General features: G+C 37.6%; 1 protein-coding gene across 3 annotated transcripts in view; it reads right to left on the reverse strand.

The window, feature by feature from the left end:
* Positions 1-5,486: 5,486 nt before the first annotated feature.
* Positions 5,487-24,314, reverse strand: part of CFAP54 (cilia and flagella associated protein 54) — a 118,095-nt gene continuing 99,267 nt past the window's right edge. For all 3 annotated transcript variants that reach the window (XM_052774684.1, XM_052774685.1, XM_052774686.1), the window contains 10 exons: positions 22,660-22,765; positions 21,797-21,889; positions 21,132-21,273; positions 18,796-18,996; positions 17,344-17,552; positions 14,090-14,275; positions 12,595-12,701; positions 11,584-11,773; positions 10,163-10,240; positions 5,487-7,622 (listed from right to left, as the gene is read on the reverse strand). In XM_052774684.1, the coding sequence (XP_052630644.1) occupies positions 7,503-7,622; positions 10,163-10,240; positions 11,584-11,773; positions 12,595-12,701; positions 14,090-14,275; positions 17,344-17,552; positions 18,796-18,996; positions 21,132-21,273; positions 21,797-21,889; positions 22,660-22,765 (1,432 nt within the window). In that variant the 3' untranslated portion in view covers positions 5,487-7,502. The remainder of the gene's footprint in view (positions 7,623-10,162; positions 10,241-11,583; positions 11,774-12,594; positions 12,702-14,089; positions 14,276-17,343; positions 17,553-18,795; positions 18,997-21,131; positions 21,274-21,796; positions 21,890-22,659; positions 22,766-24,314) is intronic.

Here is a 24,314-nt window from a genome sequence, read left to right on the forward strand (position 1 = left end):
CCGCCGCCTACGGTGGCCCGGAAGGAAGGGGCGGGGCGGGAGCGCGCGCCGTTCCCGCCTTTCGGGCCGTTCCCTGCGGTATCGCCCGGTTCTGAGGCGACGGCCCCGGGGAGCGGCGGCCGGCCGGGACACCCCGGCGGAGGCTTTGCCTTTGCCCGGGCGGGCCCGGCTGAGGGTCTGGACCGAGTGTGGGTGTCTGAGGGGGCCCGTAGTGCCGGACCTGGAGGTCTGGCTGGTCAGCGTGTGCCGCCCGCTCGGGGCCTCTGGGGAGAGGGGGTCGTGTCGGGGGGGGGTGAGGGGACACCGGCCCCAGAGCACCGCCTGGAAACCGCCGGGGAGAAGCTGGCGCCAGCCACGGGTTAAGGAATCGATCGTGCTCCCCGCGATAGGTTGGTTTTGAGGGGCGCCGGGTCCGGGACCTGCCGCGTTTTAAATGGTGAACTTGGAGGAAGGGCTGTGTTTTTAATACTGAGTAAAGAGCACCCAGCACAGCCGGGCCAGTCCTTGTTCTTCACTGGGACATCTTGGGGACAGATCATAATAAAGAATAGCGATAAACACATCCCGGACTGAGAAGCAAGCCCCTGATCTGTAGCTGTCAGCTCAAGTCCGTTTTTAATTAGAGACTTTGTGTTAACAACATACCCATTTGTAACACACCCCGTTACACCCGTTGTGCTTACTTCCAGTAACATCAAGTCACACAGAATTGTTGCATCCCTGTCCTGGCTTGGAATAGAGCTGTTCTTCGGGTCATGCCCAATTTTACAGAAAAAGGGGTTTTTTTAAATTCTTATCTGGTAAAACAAAAGTAGCACTTCCTCAAAGGTAGTATGTATTTTCACCGCCTCTGCTTTCTAAACCTAAGTAGAAAATTATTTAGTAAAAGATTGTCTTTAAAGGGATATTTGATGTGAAAACTGTAGCAAAATTAAGTGTTTCGGTAGAGACCTGGTTTCAAATGAGTCTTTACCTTATGTAGTCTCAGAATCGGTAGGTCTGAAATGCCCCCTTCACTTTCCTTTGCAGATGGAGTTTGGATTTTCCAGGTTCATTTCATTTCTAGTCTGTATAAGTGAACTCGGAATCAGGAAAGAAACTCACGTCACTGTTACACAAAATGCCATTATTATTTCCCTACAGCAATGAGGATCATGTCTTTATTGCATCTATTCATCCTCATTAACCAATCATTAGTCATGTTTTATATCATTTATCACCTGTCTTCTCAGATACCTGAGTCTTAAGGGATCTACAGCATTCCTACAAGTCTTCTATCCCCCACTCCACTTTATTGTCCTAAACTGCTTTTAAACCAATCATGTGTCACTTCTAAGGCCAATACTCTGTTCTATCTTCAGTACATAGAATCAAAAGCTTTTTCTTTCCCGTAGCAACACCCTCTGGCTTTTTTGTTTATCTCCTCACTGTGGAGCGTAACTGTGTTTACAGACAGGAAGGCGAGTACCTGCCTTCCAAGCCCTCAAGCCTTGAAGCTGAGCAATTCAAAATTTTCAGGTTTTTAAGTAAACATGACCAGCATTTTTTTGCTTTGTTCTGAGACACCCCCTCAATTAAATCAGTTTTTCCTGCTGCTAGGACCTTTATTGGTGTTTTTTTATGCCAGTGACTGTGCTGTGTTTCTTCTTGGTATTTATAAGAAACCACTGGGACATCTTGGTTGTATCACCTTTGGGGAAAGGACTGCAGCAAGAAGCCCAATTCTTAAAGCAGTTCTTTGTCTTAGTTTTAGCCCAATTCTTAGAGCGGTGCTGCCGCTGAAAAGGAGGAAGGCCGCCTGCACAAGGCAGGGTTTTCCAAGCAACTGTGCAAGGCTGTGAAAGAGACTCCCTGAGAAACCTCACACCGCAGACAGACAGATCTGGTTTGGAGGGAAACTGCCTTGGAGGTGGAAGGGAAATCCTCTTCACGGAGCTTTCCAAATGAGGAGAGTTGGCCCATCTCTGGGAATCTCAGCCAAATATACAGCCTGTGACTAATGATTTTGTACAGCCCTCCACCAGGTAATAACAATTTCCATCTTCCAAGTGCAGGATGCACTCCTTTCATCAAGCTTATTGCTACACGCACGTTCAGATTTTAAAACAGATCAAAAATTCCAATTTCCTACCACTGAAGAAAAAAAAACAGTGGTTGCCTCACAACTGACATAATGATGCAACGTAGAGAAATGCAATCTGGGCAGGACAGCAGAGGCGTCAAGAAGTGGAGGCTGAGGACGCAGCAGAGGAGGACGGGCGTGGGATGAGAAGGGATGGGGCACATCCCCAGCGCTGGAGACCTCACGGCTATAAATGACTCACCGGCAGTTAAAGATTCGCAGAGCTGGTGCTGGACAAAAACAGTTTTCATGGGTGACAAAGAGAACTAAAACCAAGTACCTAACATATGTAAAACACCATATAGATTGGATTTAGATGTAATATGGAACTGCAAACCCACGAAGAAAAAGCAAGATGTAAAAGTGTGGTAAACATATGAAAATTACCCCAAATTGATCCTAGAGTGAGGGAGAAGAAAACATCATATTCTGCCTGGCCCATGACTCCAAATGTGATGACTTGCCCTAGCAGCTCGTCACACACACACAAGCCCAGACCCACTGACCTTCAGACCCAGGGGAGCAGCAGAAGTGTGAGCATTACACAGGTGAAGAAGGGTAAAAATAGTAACAGTTTATATAACAATTTTAACTGTATTGCTATTATTATCATTTAAGCTTTTTCTGCATAGAAGTATTCTTTCTTTTCCCATAATAATTAGAGCTGGATTAATAGTGACTCTTGGATTAGGCTAAGATTTCAATTCTACTAATAAATTTTTGGCTTTAAACTTACATTGATTTCCTCTTTGCCCATAAAAAAAGGTTTTCAGTGTAGCAGCAGTGACACGAGGTTCTGAAGGATGAGCCGCAGAGTTCCTGTGGGATAAGCCCAGTCAGGATGCTGGGGAAAAAACAGCCTGCATTTCTTCACGGTTATAATTGTTCTTTAAAGCAGTTTTGAAATAGTTGGTATTATTCCACTTGGTAGTGGAATCGTAAGAACGTAACAGCACTAATTAATACACTACCTGTTGTGCGATAATAAAATGTATACAGTAATTTTATAGGATAAACAGAATCTTGATGTTTACCTCTAGCTCTGCCATGTTCTAGCTATATGACGCCAGTATCCACGAAGCAAGGTGCGAAGCATGAAGCGCAGACCTCATTCTGCTCCCGCGTTGCAGAGCAGCCGTGAGAGCCGTCAGGCACTTGCAGTTCTCCCACGTGGAGAACCCATCGCAGAGGCTCCTATGCCGACCCCCCCCAGGCCTCGGCGAGGAGAACACACGACTGCCAAGGATCCAGGAGCTTTGCCTAGGACATTGTTATTTTTTGGTGGCTGCCGAAACGTTCAGTTCTGGGTGTCTGGCCAGGAGCGAAACCAGCCCTGAAGGTGAACTGGCTCTTTACAGAGGTTCACCCTCCACACAGCTGTCCTGAGAACAGCCCAGATAGACTATAGAGCCGGATCCATCACCTTGTGATGATTTCTTATGTAGCGTATTCTGGTTTTCCACTGTGTGACACGGAGATTTTTTTGGCGTAATTTGCTTCAACACGTACTTTTTTTTCTTTGCACGTTAAGTGGAATCCTAAATCATGCTGACATGGGAGATAAATGAGAATAATTCTAATTATCTCTGGGGTTTCACAGTGGAAAATTAAATTGCAGTGGTAAATATTTGACTTCAGCACTTGCCTCTGGACCCTTTCACCCACTCTATTTTAAAGATTAACCTATGCTTCATATTTTCACTTCTCTCATTTGATGATGTACTCAGTATCTTTAACTCAAATAAAATCTTTGGCAAACATAAATGGAACTCTTTGCTGGCTTAATTAGTTCAGCATATTAGCCTGTAATTCCAACAATTAATTCTAGTTCCATCATTATTCTTTTTAAAAATCTTTCTTCTTGGATTTCACTGAAAATGGATTTGGAAACAAATGACTATCCCCTTTACATTGCGTCTCAACTAAATAATAACCTAAATTTCCTCCCTCTTTCATTCAAGGATCTGAAAATATTTTCCAAATGTTGATGCAGAAAACTTCAAATCCCTCACTGATGAGGGGGTTACTGTTATCTTCAGATAAAGAAACTGAGGCATAGTGAGGCTAATTACTAGGACTATTTTGTTAGATTGATGTCATCCAAAAACTGGATAAATACTTAGGCCAACAAAAAATGAGCGTGAACTGGTGCTGTAGTGGAATTTAAAAACCAATCACATACAATTGAACAAATCTGTGTGAAATTACCAATTTCCACATCATAAAATTAATTTAACCAGAAATAATTTCAGGTTGCTATATATTTGTAGGCAGGAGACAAATCCGGTGAATGCCTTGAATATACAACTCTCTATCAAGGCAGCAATATAACTTAAAAGTATATTGAAACAGTATTTGAAAAATTGAAGTATTCTAAAACCCATTCAGACCTGCCAAGATTAAGCTCCCTGTTCAATTTCAGTTTGAGCCCTAGCACATTCTTGATGATGCAGTTATTAATTACAGGACCAGAAGCTGGTTTTGTTCTCAGGACGCTTACTTCATTCAGTTCACAGAACAGACAATACCAAAGGAATTTAAAAAACCAAACAAACAAACCACCCTTTTTTACTGCTCTTTAGCCCGTGCAGGATCCTTCTTGTCCCTCGCCCAGGGGATGCACTGAAGATAAAATGTCATTCATTTCAGAATCCTTTCAATTTGTCCTCGCAGCGCGCGCTCGCTCTCTTTCCTTGCCCCATCCCACAACTTATCAGATAGGGAAACACTACCCATTCCTTTCACAGATGTGGAATGGGGAAATATTTCAGTTAAAATTTGAAAAGAATTGGTAAACATGCCAGCGGTTCAAAGCTGTCGAGGTGGTAAGTAGCCCTTCGGCAGTGTTGTACGGGGCAGATCACAGAGCAGACCTTCACATAGCAGGAGGGCCCTCCCCTTACACTTCAGACTGTGAAATCAAAGTGCTTTTCCCCTCTTCCTTTTTTATTTTGGAGATGGTGACACAGACAAGTATTCTATACAAATTTAATTGAGCGTGGTGCTGACACGTTTACTCTAGTCTCACGTATTGAAAGCTTTAGTCTGCATGCATTGCTAAGGAAAAACCCACCCAAACTACTACAATAGATAAAACAAGAAGCAATTTACTTCACAATTAGCTTTATACTTCTTTTCTGTGCAATTACTGGAGACATTTATATATGAGCTTCCTTCCTTACAAGCAGATTTTAACTAAGGAGTTTAATTATATGCTAAAAGAATAATGTTTTCTCCAATGTTTTCTTCTAAAACCTGCATTGAATACTTAATCCTGTGTTTATGAGAGTAAAATCTGCTGCTATGGATACAGTGAGGTCAACATTTCAATGTTACTATCTTACTGCGCTGTGTTAAAGGAGATGGTAGGGTAATATTTTTGTTTCAACAAAAATATCTTAGAAAGTGCAATATATTTTAAATGCATCTGTAAAGGATTTTATTTAATATTTCTCTTTCAAGTATAGGAATTACAACAAGGTCCAAACTGGCAGCACTGAAGAAACACCTTGTCTGTAGTAGAACTTTACTTCCATTTTCACCTGATACTATAGAGTGTTTTACAAATACTAATTAAGCTGCACAAAAGTCCTATGATAATCCTCAAGGTGACCCCAAAAAGAAAAGGGTTTATACTTTTTACAAAGCACAAGGAAAGACTGGATAGCTTTTCCGAAAAAAGCTGCAATTTTCTACTTGTTCCTTGTAAAAGAAAAGGGAGTAATGTCAATTTTTATCTTTCCCGCTTTTTGAAGAATTGCAGAACAATAAATTCTTTTAATTGAAAGAATAATGCTAAGGAATATCTCCTCCAAACTTGCTGTTAGGCCGCTGAGTTAGATAACCATTCTAACTCAGTTTTAAAATTATCTTGCAAAAATATCTTCCCTATCAATTATTCAGTTTTTACTTTCTTTTTATCATTGTATCATAATCCTTCTAATTTTCCTGCTATCTACAGCATTCCAGAAAAGGCTACACAAAATAAAAAATAGCACAACTTTTAAAAAGCCACAAAAATCCATCCAGTCTTCTTTCTTTCATAGGAATAAAGAAAAATAGCAGAAAACCTCACCCTATTTCTTCCTGTTACTGATCACATTTGAGATGCTCATTATGCTGAATCTTTTACCTCCCTCTCTCTCTCCCCCTCCATAAAAGAAACTTCACCCAACCAGGTAACATTTCTCTGAAAAGCACAAGCCAAGGTAAAGCTGCCATTTCCAAATAGCTCAAAATATTTTATCGTTTTACCACCAGGCTACAGCACAGGGAGAGCCTGACTCTAGTGAAAGGGGCTGGCGTTTCACCCCAATTGTTTATTTTTCTCAGAAACTGAACCCAAGAATGGTAACTATTAGTCCTGAATTTTCATGGCTACACAGAAGCATAGCTAGGGATAGGCCAAGTCTCAGAGGGCTCCCGCCCAAATGTCCTGGGGTTTTTTTGCTGTTTGTTGCGAACAAGTTACTGTGACTGGGGAGAAAGTGCCTGGCCTTGTGATGCGAGCAAAACCAAACGGCCGTGAGCACTCTCTCGTGCGGCCTTGTGCAACTCACGCGCTTTTTCATGTCAAATTCCCCATCTCTAACACTGGACAAGCATATTGCCTCAGGTGGCCGTTGTTACGACTCATCAGTTTTCTTCAGCACTTTAATATTTACAGCATTAACAACGTAAATAGAGGTTTTGTTAGCATTTTAGAATGATGTCCAAAAATGTTCTATAAAGAACCATTTTATTTTTTAAAATGGCTTCCTGCCCCACCCCCAGAAAAATGCTTTGAATTTATGGAGACATCTGAATGATCGTTTTCACCCTCAACAAACCGAGATGTGTTTTTCTTTAACAAAAGATAGAAAAGTCTGATATGCTAGTTTCCAAATAAAAGTGTAAAAGAACAAACTCAGTGATGATTTTAGGCCAAAAAAAATTTCTCAACCTCAGAAATAAAACCAACTTTTGATAACTGCAAAAGCAATTAAAAAATTGCTGATGAGAATAAAACTTCGGGGAAAAAACAGTATCTATTAGTGGATGCTAGAAGGTTACAAGCTTATTCAGCTTTTCTAAACAATAAGAAATTACTGAAAAGCTAGAAAACCCCCAACAAACTCACTTAATTATAGATGATTGAATAAATCAAAATTTTAATCCTCTTATTGAGAAACTACTTTTAATACATTTAATTCCTAAAAGTGTATTTTCATTTTAAAAACTATTAATTTTTTAATAATTAGAAATAAGCTAAAAATGAAAATTATGAAACACATTAGGAGCCAAATCCTGGTGTGATTAATGAGGTGGTTTGATTAACACCAGAACTTAAGTCTAAATCTATAGCACTCAGCAACTGATTAAGTTATTGCAAAAATAGAATTTAGTGAAACAGAGAAATGATCCAATTGAAGAGACTTTCTTCAGTTATTATACATCCATTGGCAGGATCAAACATATCTTCCAAACTTGCTATTGATTGCAAAGTAACATCAAACGGGATCTGAAAAAAACAGGAAAAAAAACCCCAAATAAATAACTTTATTAAGCTTACAGGTACCAAAAAGTACATATATACAAATAGCTCCATATTAAAGCCAGATTTCTGACCTACAACCAATGAATAATTTAGAAATACGCATTGCTTCAATATAAATTTGTGGTTAATGACATCTCTTGCAGGAAACTAGTAAAACAGGATAAAGGGGAGGAGATTTCTGTGAACAGTCTTGCTCACGAAGTTTACCCTGATCCTCTGTAGGTAAAATGAAGATATCAGAGAAGAGCAGCAGGAACGATTAGTAACTTGGAAAGCTTTTCCTAAGATGAGGAGTTGAAAGAATTGAGCTAACTAAAAGGTGAAACTGAGGGCAATGATGAACTGTCTGTATGCCCATTGGACATGGAAAAGAACTATTTAGCTGATTTAGAGATTAAGAAAAACTAACTAAGGGAAGAGAAGCTTGGAACAGGCTATCTAGAGAGGTTAATTTTTAATGCAATTATTTTATTTATAAATTTACTTTTAACATTTAAGATTGGAACTCCCAAAGACTATGCGTTGTCTCCCTCAAGAACATAGCTATTCATTGAAGAGCTTTAAAAACAAGGCAGCTGATCAATTTTTATTCTTAAAACATGAACAGTCAAATAATTTTAAATGAATAATTCAATAAAAATGCACTTTGTCCACTTAGAAATGTAATTCAGTGCTGAATCAAAAGCACTGTAAGACACCTGAACAGAAAAAAAGAGAATCAAAGGAGAGAAGCTGGAAACATGATAGGAGTTAAAAGTGTGACAGCTCAGAGAATAAGAAAACAAATACCACAAATGAGAACTGACTTTGTCCAATTAATTTACAAGAAGACGAGCAACAAAAAAGTGTGTGGTGGGGAAAAATTCTGTAACACTACATATAAGCAGTGTATCTGCTGCTTTCTCCTGCATGCTTGAAAACAAAGGGAATGTACTACCCTATGGTATACGTAGTCCCACTCGGAGCTTTCCACCTCTAGCCAAGACGACTGGGTAATGCACACGTACAACTTATTTGAAAGTTTGGAAATGCTACTTAGAAATATGCAATACGTAATGAAGTGCTGGACACTCTACAAGTTCTGTTGGCTTCAGAGAAGAATGAAGATAGCGTCTTGAAGGATTAAGCTTCACTTGCTCAACCAAATCTGCCATATCTAATAGGATCTTAGTTTGAAGTCTCTACCTGAAACTTTGTGATGAAAAGCCCGTTGTTCCACCTGTCGAAACATTTTAGCTTGTTATGGCATTTAGCCAGAACAAAACAGAGCAGTTAACATCATATTCTTACTGGAAGGACACCCCTAAATCTGCTCCCTCACTTTCATCGTAGACCCACAAATAGAAGCAGGGATAGTGAAGAGGGATTCACGAGAATATAAAACAGGTCCAGGAGGTCCACGTGATTCTGTGAAAGCTGAGCTGTACCTTTCCCTAGGTATCTGTCAAATCTCTCTACCATGGAAGATATTTCAGTGGGACTGTGAAAAGTAGGGATTTGCAGAATGAACGTGTATGTATTCTGATGCATTGATAAAGCCAGATTGGGTGATATGAAGGTCTGGGAGTCCTGTGAGAGACACCTTCAGGACAGATAACAAGGGGTGACAAGAATGGTGCAAGATGTATAAAAGGGAAGTACGTACTCCTAGGTACCAGACTGCAGGACGCACAGGACAGCATTACAGATAACCTCTTTATAACAGGCCACTAGCCAAACTGTTCCCAGATAAAACTCGGGATTCTGTTCTGGTAGGAAGAGCTACCTGACTGGAAGAGAAGAGTACAGTGGATGCCTTATCCATTTTATCATTGTGAAGAATTACAGGCAAGATATTTGAGGATTAATGGGGGGGAGTTATATGTTACGGTGGATTCCAAAATCTTCCTTGGAGTTCCTTGAGCCCTGGCAGCTGTGGTCCTTTCCTGATCCCCCTAGGGTGGCCGAGAACCCTGAAGAGTACTGCTGCCTGCTATGGGCCGGTTCCCATCGTCTCCTCTGGGATACTGGCTACAACTGGGTAACAAGTTGAACATAACAGCATGGACAAAAAAATGGCATGCTACCTCTCAGGACGTGTCATGGGCAAGGCAGAGAAAGCTAAAGAAAATAGAATGAAAGCCTGAATAACTGTAAAAATACAGGGATGGAAGGAAATTACATTTGGCGATTGCACCGTGGAAATTCACTGGAGTCTGTGTAAACAATGACCAGAGAATGGCAGATAACCGAGATGAACCCATTGTGAGTGAGATTCATTTTTAAAACATTTTTGTATGTATAAAAAGGTGATTCTAATGAACAGTGAAGATATTCACAGTTAGTAATCATGCACATTTGTGTTTTATTTGTAAAGATGAAAAAATAAAACCCAAACAGAAAGGCCAACGATGTATGAGGAAAAAAATGGGAAGATACCTAGTGGTATAATCCATGTTTCAGTTTAACTGAACAATTGTTTTCTTTTAGAAAACAGATTTTTGCTATTAATGAGAACAGCATACCTCAGTTAATGGCAAGGACAGAGCTGGAACAACAGACAGCAGTGCTTTGACTTCAGATAAACACCTTTTCGCCATTTCCTAATGGTATAAAACAAGAAAAAAACAATGCTGTACTATCAATCCCCTCTGATAAGCTAATAGATGGCTTAGCTTTACAAAATTTTTCAGAACAATCAAGTTTGAGGTTATTCTAATTGAATTCACAGCAAAATAAACCTTAGCTGATGAATATAAATTTTCTGCAGTACAAATAGTTGTGTTTGCTGTACACACACAAGAGCCCAAACCTTGCAGTTTCTACTGAGGCAAAATTGCCCCTGGCTGAGGTATTAAATCCAGTGAGCGAGCATACTTTTGCTACATGTTTACTGAAGACATTATAAACAAACACTCTTGACAAGATGATATTTATACATGTATAATGCATAGCACGTTAATCTTGTTAGTATTCTAAACATTGTTTTTCCAATTACTGACATATATTAATGAAAGTTTGAGCAAACCCCTTCAGGTAATCAGAACCACCCACTAAAGGACAGCTCTGTCTACCCTCCTGAAAACACTGTGATTGGCCAAAACATCATTTGTTCTCCAAGCTGGTCAAAATACAGCCTCGTAATAATGGCACAGTGCACAATTGTCACTATTTCACAGCATCCATCAGACAAAATGACAGCCTCTACATCATTAATCATTTCATATAATAGATATAAAGAGAATCCTGTCACATGATAAATGTCTCCCACTTTGAAAATAAACGTCTATTTTGCCTTGGCATTTATCAAGCAGCAGCTATGCTGTGGCAACATTCTATTCCAATGACATTATCTCAAACAGACCACATGGAAAATTCTGAAATTACCTCTTTTGTGTACGTATGTGGGGGAGTTATTTGGTTGCGGACCATATTCAGCCTTGCTAATAGAAAGAAAAGAGGAAGGTGGCATAGAGAAAATGAAAATAAATTCACTGCCAGTTTTAGTCCTCTCTCAATAACATTATTAGAAGGTTCTTGTTTCAGAAACCATCACTGCCCATTTTGCATTGAAGATGTGTAACTGATTTTTAAAAAGCACTTTTGGGTTGATCACCATGCTAATTTAGCACTCTACCAAGCATTTTCAGATGTAGATTACTATAAATTAGGCATCAATTTTCAAATCTATGTACCTGAAGGTGTAGCCTTTATTTTTCAAGTGGAAGGCTGAAGATGCCTGATATTTTTGTAAAGGGACAAGCAATATATAAGGCAAAGAAAAAGTTAAATATTAAATGAAAAGTGAAAATATTTCAACATTTCTTGAAAGGGGTGAGGGAAGTTTAATCTTTTATGTCTGCCTTCCAAGTTACATGTCATTTATTTACCCAAAACAGACATCTTAAAGTCAGACATATTTAAGAGCAGAACTGTTCTCACTTACTTCTGTTTTTTCATCAAGATGCACTTTTGCAACATTAATTTTGGGTTTTATTGAAGGAATTTTTTTCAAAGTTTCACTTTCTTCGAGAAAACTTGTAGGTTCTGAAGCTGAAGACAAGCTTTTAGAACTTTGCATCAACATTTCAACTTGCTGCTTCAGGTTAGATAATTTCTTCTGTAAAGAAATAACTCTGCACGAAGACAAGATTTTTTTCATTATTGCTCTTATAAAACGACAACATTTGTTGTTCCCAGGACATAATTAAACTGACCTAGCTTTTATTACATATTGATTAAGTTCTACATTTTCTTTTTCAAAACTGATCTCATAATTTTACAAAAAGATGTTTTTCATTAAAGAAAGTGAAAATATGGAATGCATTTGCTTCTTGCACTAAAAATGGTAAGAAGTATTTTAAGCATGTCTCTCTAAGAAAAGATTTTCTCATCCAACCAGGACAAGGGTGGCAGGGGCTGCAACTCTTCTTGGCCCGTTATTCCTTCCCCTCCACCTGCTCAGCAGTTCCAAAAAATCTTGAGACTAGATGAATGACAAGGAAGAAGTGATGAAAAACACCACAGGATGTAAAATGAAGGGCTGAGTCTGGGGCTACAACTGAGAAAAATTCTTGCATGCTCAGAGTTGTAATATGGGATGGAGAAAGCAGCTGATCCAGTGAGAGAATGGGAATAACTGCTGGGACTGCTTCTTAGATTTGCTAGCGTTTTCTTACGTTGCTATGCCAGTGTAATATAATCAGCGTGTGTTACTCAGTTCTTTAAGAATCAAAACTAAAATGCTAATGTACTGAAAAGGCATATGTTTGGATGGGTTTAATGCTGTGTACGATATCTTACAGTTTTTATAGTGAAAAATTTCTGAAAAGCAAAAATAAATACTTTAAAGATTTACAGTTCTTTGATATTTTGTACTTTATTTTCTCTCATCCTAAATGGTTGACTGATCCTTAATATAGCATGAAATAACAGCATAAAGTCAATGATTATTTACCTAGCCAACGGAATCCACAAGTGGCCTGAAAACATAGACATTGAACTGAAAATCTTGATGTTGCTAATCTTGACGGGCTTTGTATTATAAGCATAAAGCAGCAAAACCTGTGAAAGAGATGGAATGGGTAAGCTGTAATGCAGTATGCTATAGTAGACCTGAGCTATTTCAGTGATACTAGATTATAACGACTATCAAATACAGTGTACTGATGAAGACTTAAATAACTGACTCTCAAAAAAGGGGGGGAGTGTGGCCTCATGAATTTGTACTATACTCAGTTTTTATAGGTTTTAAAGCAATTTAATTATGGATATAATTTACACAGGTTTGAAAATTAATTATACCCTATAGAGTCACCATCAAAATCCCAGTGTTGTCCTGATCCTGGTCAATCAATCCCACTTACTCTCATGTCCAAAGTTCCAACTTCAGGTAGGCTGAACAGAGAGCTTTTACTGAATTTCCAAAGGCCCTATGTAATTAGTTATATTTGCTACATATAATTAGTTAAATTTGCTATAAATTTGCTAAATTGGCTGTCATCATACTAGATTTAAATGCATGAAGTGCACATAACTCACCCATCTAATAAAGCTGTATCAATGTAAGAGCACAAGAAAATGAAATGGAAAATTCTCACCTTTCACTGAAATAATTTGCTATTATGATTGAAAATGTGCTTCCTAGCAGTAGCTGAATATTTTGACTACATGGAGAATGTCAAGAATATGGTATTCACATATTAGTTGTTTTCAAGAGTTGTCTCTGGATCTCTAATGATCTGTAAAGTCATGCTAAAGTAACCTGCAAAACTATATTCAAAAGTACATTTGCACTAACTTCACAGGGCTTCTATCAGCTCACTAATAGAGATGAAAAGGGTCTAGTGGAAATTTTGACACTGATCTGCTATGCCAAAAAGTTTGGAGATCATGGATTTCTATTGCAGTAGCAGAACTTTTGCCTACGAACCTGCTGTTCCCTTGTTTAAAACTAAAACAAATTCCATGTCCTAGTCTCTTGCTTTCCTGCAACTCTCCAATCTCTGTCATCTTTCATATTTCGTCTGATTTCTTAGGGAAATGAAGTTTACAAAATCCCATTTTCCCCGTATACGTGTATCTGCTTTTCCAACAGCCTCCCACCAAACAGTATTGTTTGAATGTATTGGTCAGCTCTGAGCAAACCTAACAGAGTGGAGGTCTTAAAGACATCAAGGACCTGCAAGAGGCATGAATACAACATGGCCTGGAAGCTCTATATGGTGAACAAAGTATTTCTTTGGCCTGCCACCAAAAAACTGTCGGGGCATTCTGTTTGTCCTGCATAGCAGGTTTGCAGCACAGTAAATATACAGCTCCCTGCTGTCCAGCTTGCCAATCAGCATATGTATAATTCAATTAAAAAGCTAATCAGTCATAGCACAAATATTCATTGGAAATAAGACCTAATTTGTTCCAATACCTAAGGAACTGCTTTGGTGTAGTTATACCTTAGTCTCTGTATCGTTTGATGGCTTTGCCAGAGAAGGAATGTACCACTGAATATTAATTTCCTTATTTGAAGCATTTGCTGCCCTACTCTCCATCGGACTGTTTGCTTCTGCAATGACAAACACCGGAGAAGCTGTTCTCACATGTGACATCTTTGATGTAATTCCAGTAATTTCGAGAGACACCTGAAACACAGAAGAAAATTTTGTATTTTTTCTAGTGTAACATGCAAAATCTGTTATAATCTAGTGTCTACTAGAATCTGTATGACTTTCACTCCTGCACAAATATATGCTTATTTAGATAAATGGGCAATTTTAAAAGGTGTCCATTTTACCAAGTTAAGGCTTTTCAGTGTTCACATGATGAGACATTTCTAAAGGTAACACAAAGGACCTCTGGGCTGACTTAGAGACACCTACAGTGACAATAATTGTTACCTTTGACTTATCTTCTTTATGGCGTTACTTTTTTTCTTAAAAGATATTATTTGACTTGCTGACCATACAAAATTTAGTGCTGAAAAAGTAATTTGTCAGCTATACATACTGATAATTAAAATAGTAAACTGAATGTCAGACTAATGCTTTACTTATGTTTACCTATTTGTTTTTTCATTACTTGTGTAACTAACAAAGGGTGATACATATGGAAAATTCAGTCACTTAATTTGTGAGGATTTGTCATATGTCATATTTACTAAAATATATATGGAACATTAGCAGGCTATTCATCAAATAGTTACTGTTTGGCTGTCATTTACCAGGGAAGTAACAGAGGAATACTGTGAAGGAACATTCATTCATGAATAAAAGCTTTTTCTAAAGTTGTAAAATATTTGATTTAAAGGCTGAACAGCACCATACCATTTCTTCTACTTTTCAAAGTGTTACGCAGATCTGCAAAGAACAGAGGAGGCCAAACAGTGACATTTTTGGGGAATGCTGAAGCTATTTGAAAAGGTTGTTAGTGTCTCCGAAATGTGAACACTGAAAACAGCTGCCTGGGGAGTTAGTTCTTTTTTAATTTTGAATGTTCATTGCTGAAAAAAAACTGGAGAATTTTACAGCTCATGACCAATACAGGGCAGTAAACGCAGGTGAGCAGAAGATTTTTTTCACAGTGACATAATCTTACTTCGTAAAGCCTGTTCCCATCCTGTATCAAAATATAGTAGAACTGAAGATAAAGATGAAGTCATGCATTTCAGCATATGGATATGCCTTCAGTATGGCGTGGGACAGTTAACTGGGGATGATCCCTGCCACAGAGACCCTAAACATTGAGGCGGTGATAACAGTGGCCGTAACCCACGGTATGCCGCGAGGTGTGCGTGCGCCACTCACCTACTACAAGGATCTTTTACATTCAGGCTCTGTAGTTTGGCAATGAATCACCCACTATCCTGCTAGCATGCAGTGTGAACAAAATTACGAGAAAACACATATATGGAGGTGGGAACAACGTAATTTATGCCATGCCCCTGAACTAGAGCTCTTAAAAGTCCATTTTACGACACGTATTTCTTTCTAAAACATATGGTGTGTTTTCTTTTTCACTGAACTGCATCTTTTGTTATTTACATAATATTGAATCATTTTGAGGAAGGACATTACAACTGCTCTTGTCAAACTGGAGGGTTGCTGAATTACATACGTAAGTATTTATCTATTCAACTTTCTCAAAAGCCTGAAAACAACAAACTGTCTTAGTTAAGTGTTTCCAGTCCTACATACTATCATGGAGTGGAATAAAAAACAAGCATGCAAAATGTAAAAGGACACACAGTTTTAATTATAACCCCCTTAATGTAATTTGGATTCTTTGTTCAGCAGAGCTGAAAAAAACTTCAAGAGTCAAAAATAGAATTACAAAGACACCTGTAAGCGAAACAACCTTGTACATAAAAATCATTCTTTCAAAAAGTTTACCTATTTGTACTGTTAAAAATCCCAGTATCAAATTACAGTAACATTTTTAGAAGAACTTACACAGCCTTCTGAATAGTTAAAGCTTCCAAAAATGTTGTAATAAAAATCAATGAAGCTTAGAATTTAAAAAAGTAAGAGCTTTATGCTTGTTAGCTGTCTACAACAGTGAAGCTAACACATGATTATGCAGCTTGCACCTGTCATGAACATGACAGTAAGCTCTGAAGCTTATTATTCTAGGACAGTGTAATACTAATTATGTCAAAAAAAGAGCAGACAGAGTAAAATAATTTTTGATATACGATGGCTGTTATAAATGTCACATACCATATATTTACAATTTATTCAGTGGCACAGTCAGCTCTTTGTTGGGAAATGAGTAATGATATGCTGTCCAACACTGCAGAAAGTTCACCAACTCTAGAAAAGCTACTTTCACAAAAGTATTTTAATTCATTTTTATAAGATAACAAGTTCCCACTCCTCAAGGCTCCCCCATCTCCATCTAATACTGAACATAATAAGTAAAAAATAAACCACAGAGAGTAACCCTGTCATTTTAATTTTTTAGTGTTAGGATGATTATTAATGTGAGAAGTGGGATGGAGAAACTTTGAAGACCATTATTTTTACATTGAATCTTCAAAGACTTCTACCATTCAATATTCAATACATATGCCATGGTCAGCGTAGGCTCCAGAATTCCAGTTCAAGATTTCTCTGAGTAATATAGTCTGAGCTGCCTACATTTGAAAGCTCAAATAGGCTGTTCGCAAGCCAGAGATCTGAAAAGATTGATTTTCTAGCCAGCTGAAAATCAGTAAAAAAATTGGCACACAAGGCCTTCAACAAATTTTGAGAAAATATTAATTATATATTTTTTTAAATTATGTTTTTATTATAGACCAAATTAACAATATGGAGGCTTTTACATACAAATTACAAAGCAAACACCAGGACATTTTTGGTATGAAACATGGAGATCTACAAGATTAAAAGCCTCAGTCCTACCAAATAGCACAGCCAACTTAACTAATAATAAAATCTTCTTAAATATCATTCTGCTTAATCTTCTAGGGTTTAAACACACTGGGCAAGGGATAGAGATCATTTTTGCAGGAGTGAATAACACAAGGATATATGCATTTGTTAACTATGTCCTTCACCGTTTGCACAGAATTTTGGTTTTGCACTGATCCTCTGCATAATGAATTTTATTCTTCTGTAGTGCTCTCAGAAATATCACCAGTGGAACTAGCAAGAATCTGAGCAAAATGCAAGTATAATACATATTTTTGAAACATCAGAAAGAAAATAAGTACCTTTGAAGAATCAGCTAGCCTACCAAGTGGCAATTCTACATCATGTAGCTCTTCTGGGAAATTCTCAGGACAACACATTGAATATTCAAACAAATATTTTTTAAGAAAGGAATGCATTTCTGCTATGCGTAGAACAATCCCTGTGTCAAAAACAGAACTAAGGTGTCCATCTCTTGCAGAAAATGATCCAGGTCCTGAGTTCGGGGCAGCTTTGAAAAGAGATTTTTATTACCTCATCATTTGCCATTAAAAAGTAAAGTTTCTACAGCTACTTAATAAATTTTGAAAATATAGTAAAATACGTAAACCGATTCAATATCAAATAAATGCATTTCCAACAATTATACCGATTGTCCTTAACTATTACTAGGTTATGCTATTTGTATTGCAATTTTGCACTGGAGATCTGATAATGAAACAAGCTCTGTCTAGACATTATAAAGTAGCACAAAACGGAAGGTGCAGTTTTGAGGTTTAGGTACTTAAGTTTAGATGTGTAAGCATCAGTATGTTCACTAGATGTCTAAACACCCTCTAGAATAAATGCATATTTATTCAATACGGTCAAAAGAAGCTCTAAGAGCTGTTAAGACCCTAATTTAGACAGCTACTGGCTGATCAGCTGAGTCGCTCCCTACACTCCATCACTGGTAATTACAGCTGAGATATACATGCACATTTTGACACCTACTTGTAGATACCTTACTGTCCTTATAGTTCTGTGGTGAGGTAGAATACTTCCCTTTCATTTGGTGCTGCAAGCAAAAAACCACAACCCTCTCCAAAATTTTCAGAGTTGCTAGGTTTCTCTCCAGGCAGCACCTCTATGTACAACCTAGTTCTGTTCTCACCTATTAGGTCGTCACTTGTATATGCAGCAGCTGGCCTTCAGGAGTAGATGCATAGTATTAGAGCCCTGAAATCAATGGATTCTTACTCTCTTTGAAAGGTGCTATCTATTACTGTCTTTTGTTTACAGTTAAATAAACCAAGTATGCACATAACATCTGGGGTTTTATTCAAAACACATTCAATAATGCTTAGCCTTCCCGTTCACACTACGCTCAGTTCTCGCAAACAGGACCCCAGACTGAACAGATTTATTTCTGATGTGACTTAAGTCTGATGTATCTAGAACTAAAATAAATACAGATTATGACTTTTTAAAAAATGCTTCAGATATAGTAATAGCAATTAAATTTTGAGGGATGCTTTTGCTGGTATCATGAAGGCTTATGAACAATTATGAAAAAAGGTAATAACATCCTCACTTGCAACACTTGTAAACTGACATAAATCTTGATTTCAGTGAAGATTTTTTCACATTTATGCACTTTAAAGAAACTCAAAATGAGACTGTCTCAGACAATGGCCTTTGAATCTGACACTGTTGGCCCCCAAGAGCAATATCTCACCTATGGCAGTTTTCTAGAAGGAAGAAAATATTCATACCAAAAAGGAGGTTTGTGTTATGAAGTCTTTTTAAATAACTGTGGTAGCGAATTAAGTGAACCCATGTTATTGTCTCTTTCTTCTGGCTGGCCTTGGTGGCAAGACTTTCTGTTCTTTCACTTTGGCTCTGCTCATCTTGTATGATTTGTTTGTTTTCAGTAGAAGATGCTTTGGGACTTTCAGAGGCAGCATTGTATCCATCTGCAAATCCAATAACAGTTCAACAATACACATTAAGTGAATGGTTGCAATTCAAAAGCTATTTCTGCATTGTGTTGGAATTGACTAATCTGTAACTAAAAAAATCTGACTTGTGAACCTGATTATGTTTTTCATAAGAGGAAAATTCTTTCTATTCTGCTTTAATATTAGTTGAACTACTAAAGAATATATTTCTCAGATCATAGCCAGGAATCTGACTGGTCCTTGCAAGAAGCTAAAAGGGGTAGAGAGCAAGGTGCTCTCGCTCTCTCTCTGAATTGAAATATAAAGCCATTATTTCTATACATTGTTCAATAGCAGATATTTACTAAGTGGAAACAATACTAGGAGTCATCAGTCATAAGCTGATGAAGCTTTTGAACTTCCCAGTCATATAGACCTGAACTCAGAAGAGTTAGGTACTCTGAAATGTTTATTGTTAGCTTCAATCCAGTCCCTTTTAGCTATTAAGCACATTATCAATTAAATGTGTTCTTGACTATGAACTAAAAACATCTTTTTTTTTTTTTGGTGCTGCCTAAAAGTTATACTTATGCAAGAAGAGGAAAAAAAATCAGTAGTTATCTTTATATCACTGTTTATATTCAATATTTTTTTCACTGTACATGGCGCTCTCAAAAGCCCACACAATCCTTCTGCTCTGTTTCTCATTCCAAATTGAACAAACATTATGTTACAGTAATTCCAAATAGTAAACTTCCAGAAAATAATTATGTGTTCTTCTACAAAATCTGAAAGTCTCCATTATTCCTGATATTTCACTGTCAATTGTAAAAAAAGAATTTAGTTTAAATGGCCACATTGTTTATAGATGAAACTTAAAGAATGTGTTTCACTAATGGTTTTACAGAAAATATTTAGCATGCTGTGCTGATCATTTCCATTTCAATTTACCTTTATATATTTTGGCCTACTATTGCTTTTCTACCATTTCTATTCTTCTTTATATTGCATAACAGAACTATCAGGAGAAACACCTGCTGCATTTGCTAAAAGAAGAAATGATCTGTAATTATAAGCAAATGGAGCTAGTACAAAACAATCAGATTGATGGAAAGTCTTAGCATACAACACTTGTTTTCATAAACCAATCAAAACACATATGTTTAAACACTGTACAGTAAGCAGACATTGCTCAGCTTTGCCAGCAACTATCAGGCAGAGCAATTCAATCTTTGTCAGTCACTTGGGAAGATTGAAATTAAGCCACTGAACTGAAATTTTGTCACTAAATTAATGGTTCCCAGCTTAAAAATAAATATAGATCTTTTGCCTTAGTGTTCATATAACATCTGGCAACCATTATCCCAGAATTCTTAGTTTCATTGGTGGTTTTGGTTTTTTTTAAATCAAAAACTTCCATTTCATCAACTCCATTAGCTGTAAAATAAACGCAGAAGTTGGAAATAAACAAGGGAAAGGCAAAGTTCTATCAAGCTAATGGAAGCATCTCTAAATGATAATCCATTGGACTGGAAAGACAGTGAAAATTTTGTTATTATACTGACTTTGACTTTTAGATACAGTATCCAGGCAGATGATTGCAAGAGATTGGGTTTGTTGGTTTCGGTGTTTGTTTGTTTGGGGTTTTGGGGGGGGGGGGGGGGGGGCAGGGAGGCAGGGAGAGACAAGCTATTCAACACCAACATGTCTTTGCAAAATCAAAATTAAAACTGAAAATCTCCAAGGAAAAGCTAATATACCTAGGGAAAAAAAATCTGTTCTAAATCAATGTTTGGAGAAAAAAAAGCAGTGATGACTGATAGGGGGGTCAAGACCTATTCTAGCAGTCTGGGGAAGTCCTGTGACAAAGGTCCATCTGTTTTTCTAAAAGTATGGCAGTATGTGCACTCTGTCTTTCTGAGCCACAGTATGCAAACAGTGCAATTTTTCTTAACCTGTTGAACACATGCACAGGCTGATATTTAAAGACCCATTACTCTACTCAATATTTTGTGCTGCTATGCAGGATGAGGATTTTGCTTTTACTTTGCAAATTTGGCTTGTAATTTTTCATAAATGAAAATTAGGTATTAAATGTGTTACTAGATTACATGGCATATATAGTTTATTAGTTATTTAATGTTCTAATATTACTAGGTATAAAGGAATACCAGATGAGAAATCTCTGTACGAAGCAAGAAGATCCATGGAAGCAAATTCTGGGATTTTCTGTTGCACTGCGTCCTTCATGCTGTGTTCTTTAACACTCTTCATTCCAATTAATAGCTGAGAAGCAAGCACAGCTTCACTGACCTAAAAATAATATTTATTTTATTCAGAACCAGTTCACTACAATATTTACATAGATTTAAAAATCTGAGATTACCAAGATGATGACAAAAAATTAATTACTCAACATACCATATTTTTTAAAGTCAGGAAAATATTCTGTTTCTCTCTGACATATGGTACATACTATACTTAAATAAATCATTACTGCTGACAGCTTAATTACTACATAGTGATTTCAAATCAGATATCCTCGCCTGGATGCCACTGATGTCTACCCACATGTCAAATACATGCGCACACGTATCAGGCAGTGTGCTGTTTTATTTGCACTGAATCAAAGTTGAGGTAAACAGAGTCAGATCTGTCCAAGAGAGATTAAATGCACTACTCAGTGTAATTTTCATTTCCTCAAATGAGACCCATGCTAGAAATTTCAGGAAACCTTAATTCTTGTCTTGTTTGCATTGTCTTGTTTGCATGTGTAAGTAGCATAAGATGAAACTAAAAAAACCCCAAAATTACTTCTTCAGAATATTGCACCAACCTGTGTAGCTGCTCTTACTGCAATCCAGGACTGTACTTTGTAGCCTTCTGATTTCAGAGCTTCCTCAGGAGAAGAGAGCTCTCCAGAAGAGTTCTAAAATTTTACACCAGTTCATAATTAGGATTCCAAATATATTATGGTGAAATATATTTTAAATATAGAAAAAAGTCCTCCTACTTACAGAATTATTGTTTTATTTGCAAGTTGTAAAAATCAGAATTGATTGTAAATCCATGAATTAATTGCTAAAATTGAAAAAAATTATCCAGACCATAATAATTGGCTGGTCCTGTAAAAATTTTCACAGATCAGCTCATACTATGGTCACTATTGTATCCAGTTTTGCTATAATTTTCCATTTTCTGGAATCTTAATTACCTCCTTTCTCTTATGTTACACATTATACTTTGAATCTATGGCTTTTAGCCACTTTAACGTGGCTAAAGCCTTTTATATTTCTCATGCTGTCACTCATATTTGTACTGAAAAATTGAAATTTGTTAAAGTATAAATATTAGCACTTAAAAAACAGGATTGAATGTTATGTTTTCTTTGCAAGGTACAAATTAATTAGTACATAATCAGAAATGAAAACACTGTTGGTTCTGTTTCTTCCTATTTTATACAGAAAAATATTTTAAACGTTATCATTCAATGCAATAAACATGAGAAATAACATCAAACGAGATAAAATTCTACTGCTGTACTCTATGATTTCTTTGTGTGATTTTTCTAGTAGGATTTTCAGTATCAGTATGATTTATAAGGCACTGTAAGTAATAGTCTGGCAAGGTGCACAGTGTTCTAACAGAAATATATTTCCTGCTTTGAAGAGGCCACTACCCAAAAGATAGAAAACATACGTTTGATTTGGAAGGCACCATCTTATCTGGCTGTGACACATCCTCATTATTTGTGGCAAAATGCAAATATAATAGTGCTATTTCAAGGTATGATCTTCTTATTAACCTGTAAGAAACAACACACAGATCAATCAATGTTACTATCGAAGTAAGCATTACAACGATACAATCCGACTCCTGCGTAAGACTAGATAGACAGCCTCACCAAATAAATCATTCATCCAGCCCTCATCATCTACTTAAAGTGTACCTTCTTCCAGAAAGCCATGTGATCCTGTTCTAAAGTCTTACTATGTCTAAATCATCCCTATGGTATGTGTAAGAAATAACACATTGATTTAAGAGTACATCAAATACAATTTGCATTATGTTACAAATATTCCATAAATAAATTGCAAACATTTAGTAAGAAAACTGTAATTCTGTAAGGGAAGTGATCGTTCTGTACAGAACCTGTATGGGTTCCTCTTCCTTTCTCAAGTTAAGGCATTCATTGTCCTGGTTTTCCTGAAACATGGCTGGCTGAATTTGGATATGAGTCTTCAGTCAAACTCTTCCAAGAATCAGCGTAAGTACCCACAGTGACGAAAACAGTCTCTCATTTCTTCATTGGGCTCAGCTGAGGAACCTTCTCAGTTCGGAATTCTGTACCAGAACACTCTACATCTTCAGACAGACTATGCTCACCAATTCCTGTTCTCCTCCTATACTTCCTTCTCCTTTCAGTTATTTTTACAGTAGTATAGTAGTATTATAAACCAGGCAAAAATCATAGAATCATAGAATGGGTTGGGTTGGAAGGGACCTTTAAAGGTCACCTAGTCCAACTCCCCTGCAGTGAGCACTGACATCTTCAACTAGATCAGGTTGCTCAGAGCCCTGTCCAGCCTGACCTTGAATGTTTCCAGGGTTAGGGCATCTACAAATTGTACATTTGTAGTAAAAAGACTTCTTCCTTATATCTAGTCTGAATCTACCCTCTTTTACTTTAAAACCATTACCCCTTGTCCTATCACTACAAGCCCTGTTAAAAAGTCTGTCCCCGCCTTTCTTATAAGCCGCCTTTAAGTGTTGAAAGGCTGCAGTAAGGTCTCCCTGGAGCCTTCTCTCCTCCGGGCTGAACAACCCCAACTCTCTCAGCCTGTCCTCACAGAAGAGGTGCTCCATCGCTCTGAATATTTTCGTGTCCCTCCTCCGGACCCGCTCCAACAGGTCCATGTCTTTCCTGTGCTGAGGACCCGAGAGCAGAACGCAGTACTGCAGGTGGGGTCTCACCAGAGTGGAGTAGAGGAGCAGAATTACTTCCCTCAACCTGCTAAAAATCACTGTATCTGGAGAACTTCTCCAACGTTTCTATTCCCTGTAGGTTTAGAACAGTCTTTTTAGGCAGGTTCCTCCTGGCTCTGTAGAGCTCTCCAGGTCTCGCCTATGAATTAGCTTTCCTAAGCATAGCAACAAACTCCTGCTCATGTAGTTACTGTTCTGGCCAGAGTCATATTGCACAGGGTTAGCTGCTTATGTAGTACAATAAACTCCAGCTTTGGTATGATTTGTGTAAAGCAAAATACAAAAGTCAAAGAGTGCTGTACAGTTCAAGATAAGGCAAACTAAGTGGGAAGATGGCAAGTTCTACACTTAGTTGGTGACAATTTAGT

This window comes from Harpia harpyja, chromosome 23, assembly GCF_026419915.1.
Source record: "Harpia harpyja isolate bHarHar1 chromosome 23, bHarHar1 primary haplotype, whole genome shotgun sequence".
NCBI classification, from domain to species: domain Eukaryota; kingdom Metazoa; phylum Chordata; class Aves; order Accipitriformes; family Accipitridae; genus Harpia; species Harpia harpyja.